This window comes from Chaetura pelagica, unplaced genomic scaffold, assembly GCF_000747805.2.
Source record: "Chaetura pelagica isolate M959 unplaced genomic scaffold, ChaPel_1.0 scaffold65, whole genome shotgun sequence".
Lineage (NCBI taxonomy): Eukaryota > Metazoa > Chordata > Aves > Apodiformes > Apodidae > Chaetura > Chaetura pelagica.
In genome coordinates this window covers 3,427,062-3,432,483 of record NW_009953386.1, presented here as the reverse complement: position 1 = coordinate 3,432,483, position 5,422 = coordinate 3,427,062, and the positions used below count along the sequence as shown (strand labels likewise).

Here is a 5,422-nt window from a genome sequence, read left to right as displayed (position 1 = left end):
CTGCCCGCCCTGCTCCGCCTCGCCGCGCTGCACTTCCTGCTGGGGCTGCTCGTCCTCACGTCCCTGCCCGCCGCGGGGCTCTGGTACTACTACCTCAGCCACAGGAGGAAGGAGCGGACCCTCTTCTTCCTGAGCCTGGGGCTCTTCTCCCTGGGCTACATGTACTATGTTTTCCTCCAGGAGGTGGTTCCCCGAGGCCAGGTGGGGTATTCCCAAGTGGTGGCTCTCACCTCCGGGTTAATAGTCATGCTCGTGGCTCTGTCCCGAGCCAAGAAAGACCCGGGCTACCTTCCCGTCCCGGCAAGCGGCAAGAAGTCACCGCAGCAGGGCCTGCCCAGGGAGGGTGTCAGAGGGAGCTCCGAGGGGCTCCACGGTGCCGCCGTGTCGGGAGCTGCCGGCGGCCGTGCTGTGAATGGGGAGGCCAAAGGCTATTCCAGGATGGCAGCTGAGGAGCCGGAAGGTGTGAAAAAGGACTGGTGTGCTAAGTGCCAGCTGGTCAGGCCGGCCCGAGCAGGGCACTGCCGGCTGTGTGGCAGGTGTGTGAGGAGGCTGGACCATCACTGTGTCTGGTAGGTTTTGCACGGCTGAGGCTACTTGTGTGCCTTCCTTCCCCTCTCCCTTCTTGAGTTAGCTTCTTCTTCACAGCTGCCATCAAACGAGGCTGCTTTTTGTATGTGCAAGATCTGGTGACGTTCTTTGGAACAGCAACTTTTAAAATAGAAATTTACTGTTTTAAAGAACAGCTTAAATTGTATTGTAAGTGGGATGACCTGATAGCTGGTCATTTCTCCAGCATACTCCAGAATTGCCTGCAGTTCTCTACTGGTTTTCCTCTGGGGCTTTTCTGTAGACTTGGATCTACAGAGCACTAGCAGCCCTGCAGTTAACCTGCACTGGTGCTGTCTTGAGGCAAGGGAACCCAAAGCTGTCTGTGTGCATGCAGGGAGCAGTAGGGTCTGAATGCGTCTCAGCAAGGGATATGACGCTTGCTAAGAGCTGGAGGCAAACAGTCCACCACTGTTACCCTACTGCTCTATTGACTTGTGCCTTTTGCCTTTCTATCAAAAGCTGTAAAACTTCCTGGAATGCGTTTCAAAGTTCTTAGCCTGTGTTATATAGAAGCACCTTGGAAACTGGGTTCTCTGACAGCTGGGGGAGGAAGGAGGAAAGGGAAGCCAGCTCCTTTCTCTTTTAAGCAAAGTAATCTCTTCTTTCCTTTTGGAGGATTAACAGCTGTGTAGGGGAGCAGAACCACCAAGCATTCATCCTTGCACTCTCCTTCTTCATGCTTACCTCTGTGTATGGGATTACCCTGACCCTGCACACCGTCTGTAGGGGCCAGACACCGTTTGTGGCATTGTTCTACTGCCCTGGGGCCTATTCTGACTACAGGTGAGGCATCTGTCTGGGACAGAGCTGGGGTGGGATTGGGCTTGATCAGAGAACTTAGCTCCTAGTCTTCATTCTATGCTCTAGGTTACTGTTGTTGGCTGTCAAACCTGGCCAAAAAGTGCTCTCTGGAAAGCAGGGATGCATCACTGCTTTCCCAGGGTGGGGAGCCTGAGACTTGGAGCGAGCTCACCATTTATTTGGAAAAGATGTTTGAGGAGCCGAGATTCAAAGCTTTTATTTATTGTGTCCTATATAGATATACCCTTAAATATGTTTGCCCCTAGCTGCGGTTAATGGTGTGGCAGTCTGGAATCTGTGTGCTGTCTCTGCCTTTCATCCCTCACTGTTTATCTAGTCACTGTCCCTCTTGAGTTACCTGCCTAGAACTGACAGTGTTAATATACCTTATCTGGTGGGGAGGTTGATGAGAAGCATTGGACATGAGTTCAGGGACTGGTGCTACCATTGATGTGCAGAGTACACCAGCACAAGTGACTGCCTTCCATTTTATGATCTGTTGAGCATCATCGTGTCCATAAATAAGGACCTTTATACCAGTAAGAGGTAGGTAGCGTGATGGGAACATGCAATAGGAGCTCTGGTAGAGCTAAAAGCTCTCGTTAAGTAAGCCCCAAAGCTTTAATTTTGAGAAAGCCTTTATGGATTATCTGATGAAAGCAGCAAAGTGAGATCACTGTGGCAGATGTAGACAGGGATTTGAAAGGATAGTGATTACCAGGGAAAGTCACTCTAAAGCAGCTGCTTCAAAACTAAATGGCTTCCTTCCCATCTTTTTCCTTGCTCCTAGCTCTGCTCTGTCGTTCACCTGTGTGTGGTACTGTGCCATTGTAACAGCTGGCATGGGATACATCCTCCTTATCCAGCTGTTGAACATCAGCTACAATGTGACAGAGAGGGAAGCTCGGCTGGCTCTGCGGGACAACACTGGGCGCAGGCTCTTGGGTGGGTTAGTGATAGACACTGGTCAGTATAACAGGGGCTTCCTATGCAACTGGGGCCACTTCTTGAGCCTGGGATCTTCTCCTCCACAGCGCTCTGCTGAAGACATCGTGTGACACCCCTCTTTCTGCAGATGATGTTGACTGACTTTCTTTAGCAGGGAACAGCCCCTTGCACTCAGACTCCCTCCTCCCACACCCTTCCTTCGCATTGGTGTATGGGCTGCCTGTCCTGTCACTGACAACATCAGAGACTTTCCCAGGCAGGATGGTTCTTTGCGTGCTGTCAGTCAGCAGTATGATGCAGAAATCAGTAAGCCATACGTACAGCCCTGGAGAGAAGGAGCCTGCTGCCTTTTTCCACTGTGGCAAACTTCGTGCAGCTCAGCTCAACAGGAAGAAGAGCACAAAGTTTTGAGAACCTTGAGTTTTCTTTAGGTTTGTCTAGCATTAAGAGAAACCTGCTGCTGGAATTCAGAGTGTGCCCTGGTTCCTGCAAAGGTTGAGGAATCCCTGGGGTGTACCTACATGCAACACTTCAGAGATGTCAGGAGGCTGAACTTCTGATAGAGGTAACAGGTGGACTGCTGCAGAAGCCAGGTGCTTTGGCTAAAAGAGACTGTTGAGGTAGTCACTGAGCAGCTCCCTCCTCTCTGCTGTATTTTTTGTTTTTCTATTTTCTATTCCATTCAGCTGTATACGTGCTTGTATTAAGTGCCTTTGTGAGCAACACTCCTGTAGGGCTTTGTAAGATCCCTTCACTTCTTAACCGTTATAGTTGTTATTCCATCCCCATCTGTCTCACTGGGTGGGAAGACACTGTCTTCAATCTCATCTGGGTCTGTGTTGGTTTGAAGGTTTGGCTTATGTCTCACAGAGTGTTTCTGCTGTGCTTATGGATTGTGATGTGAGACAAGATGTAAACGTATCAAGAAGGGATGTGTTTTGAAGCAACACGTAACAGTGGGCTCTAAGGGGCAAAGAAGAGCGCTGCCCAATGTTCCTGTTGCTTTATGGAAGCTACCTTTCTCTCTTCCTCTGTGGGAGGGTAGACAATCTGCTAACAGTATTTTTGGTAGGTAGCTTCTTGATTGGTTGTATCACTAATAACATAGCAATCCAGTCTCCTCTCAACCTAGTCACTGTGGAGCTGCCTGACTAGATCTCCTTTCTCATGCCAGGAAGCCAAGGAACAGTTCACTCTCTGTGTATGCAGGGAGATGTAGAGTCTGTGTTGGAGCTTGCTGCTTTTGGGGTAAATGACCTGCACTGGCAGGTGAATGAAACATGTTCTGGAAGAATGCCACGTGTTCCTCGACAGCCTGCAGCTGTATTACTGCCCAGACTTGAGCTCCAGCCAAATTCACAAGGTTTTGGTGGCGATGGTTTCTGGTTTTTGTTTTAAACCCTTTGTGTATGTTTTTGGCCCTGCAGTAGTGATGTGAAAAGGTCTTGCTGGAAAATCCTGGGACCATGACACAAGAATTATGGCTTGGGCCTAAGATGCAGAAGTAGAGGGAAGAGCCTTGTCCTAGCTGCTGATGTTTTTAGACGTGTGTGCAGCATGCTTGGATCATACCTACCCCTGTCTCCATCTACGTGGCAGGCAGCTGGGGGATGTTGGCTGAATTATGCAAATTACTGTGTGTTATATCTGAAGAATAGATGAATGGTAGCAGGACTGGGGATGTCCCTTGAGATCCCTGACATATTTGGTGTGTGCACTCCTGATTACATGTCCCAGTTTAAGGTGAAGACCCTGTCCCTTTCTGCACTGTTTGGTTTCCTCAAGTGGCACTTTCTATAACGAGCAGATAATTGAGAAGCAGCTGCACTTAGAATGTGGCTGTGCAGAAAGAAGTACTGAGTGTCTCTTATTTCCTCTTACCCTTTTTCATCCAGTGAGCAATCCTTTATCAGGAGGTGAAGGGGACACCTCTCTTGCTTTCTGCCTCCAACCAAACACACCAAGGGGCTTCTGAGGCCATAACGTGACTAAAAGACACTCAGCTGGACTGTACTGTTTCTCTGGCTTGCACTTGTGACCTTATGACTGGAGCTGTAGCCTGAGCCTAGGAGTTGAACTCACACAAAGACTTCACCTCCACATGAATTGTCTAAATGTTTCTGTGGCACACAGGCTTTTTGTGGTGCCTGCTGAGATGAACTGGAGCTTGGTAACCTTGTAGATAGGGATGCTGTGGGTTAGCAGGTTTGTGATCTTCTCAGACCTCATCCTGCTGGCAGTTGGGAAGATTAGGGTAAGAATGAGCTCCTGGGCTAAAGAAAGCCCCGCAGCGGAGACAGCCCACCTCTCCATCACTGTGAGTTAGTTACAAGTTCAGAAATGAATTCTGCACCCATGAGCTGAATGAGCTCTGGGAGTATTTACAGGTTTGAAATAAGTGGTTTTTCAGAGTCTTGCTGCTCTTGGCTGGGAGAGAGAGCAGATCACAGACCATTTCCCTAGCAATGCCTGACCCTGTTGCACTCACTTTCCCCCCAAACAGAGACTGGTTACTTCTTTTTAGCCTGTGTGTCAGTGTAGCCTTGTCCTTTGTCTCCTAGCGAGCTCTGGCATGGCAGATTTCATTTGAACTCTTTATACCAAGACTGTGGTGTTCTCCCAGACATCATGGACTTTAGAGTGTGGATTAGAACCTTGGACTAAAGTAACCATTCCATACCTTGGTCAAGCCCATCCCAATATAGTGGGGGTAAAGCAATAAAGTAAATTTTATTTTTGCACTCGCTCCAGAAGGAACTGGAACCATTCAGGACACTAAAATTGTTGCAAGGCTGGGGTTTTGTAGGAGGAGAGTGCAGTCCTGATTCCCCAGTGAATAGGAAGTTCACATGGCTGTAACCTGCACAGCAATAATGACTTTTCTTTAAAGATGTGGCTTTTTTTTTTTTTTTTTTTTTTTTCTTTTTTCCTATCCTGGCTTCTTCCTGAGAGGATTTACCTTGTGAATGCCTTGGGGGATGGAAAGCATGAAGTAACAGGATACACTGGTATCTGAAGGGACGGAAATGTTTTGAGCTTCAGATGCGTGCTTTGGAGCTCTCCC

The 5,422-nt window shown here is 48.7% G+C and overlaps 1 protein-coding gene across 1 annotated transcript; it reads left to right on the top strand.

The window, feature by feature from the left end:
• Window positions 1–3: 3 nt before the first annotated feature.
• Window positions 4–2,771, top strand: ZDHHC23 (zinc finger, DHHC-type containing 23; the record flags this gene model as incomplete). The annotated part of the gene is made up of 3 exons (XM_009998262.1): window positions 4–569; window positions 1,225–1,392; window positions 2,201–2,771. Coding segments are annotated over 3 exons (1,002 nt in total), but the record flags the coding sequence as incomplete, so codon positions are not given.
• Between the last annotated feature and the right edge of the window lie 2,651 nt (window positions 2,772–5,422).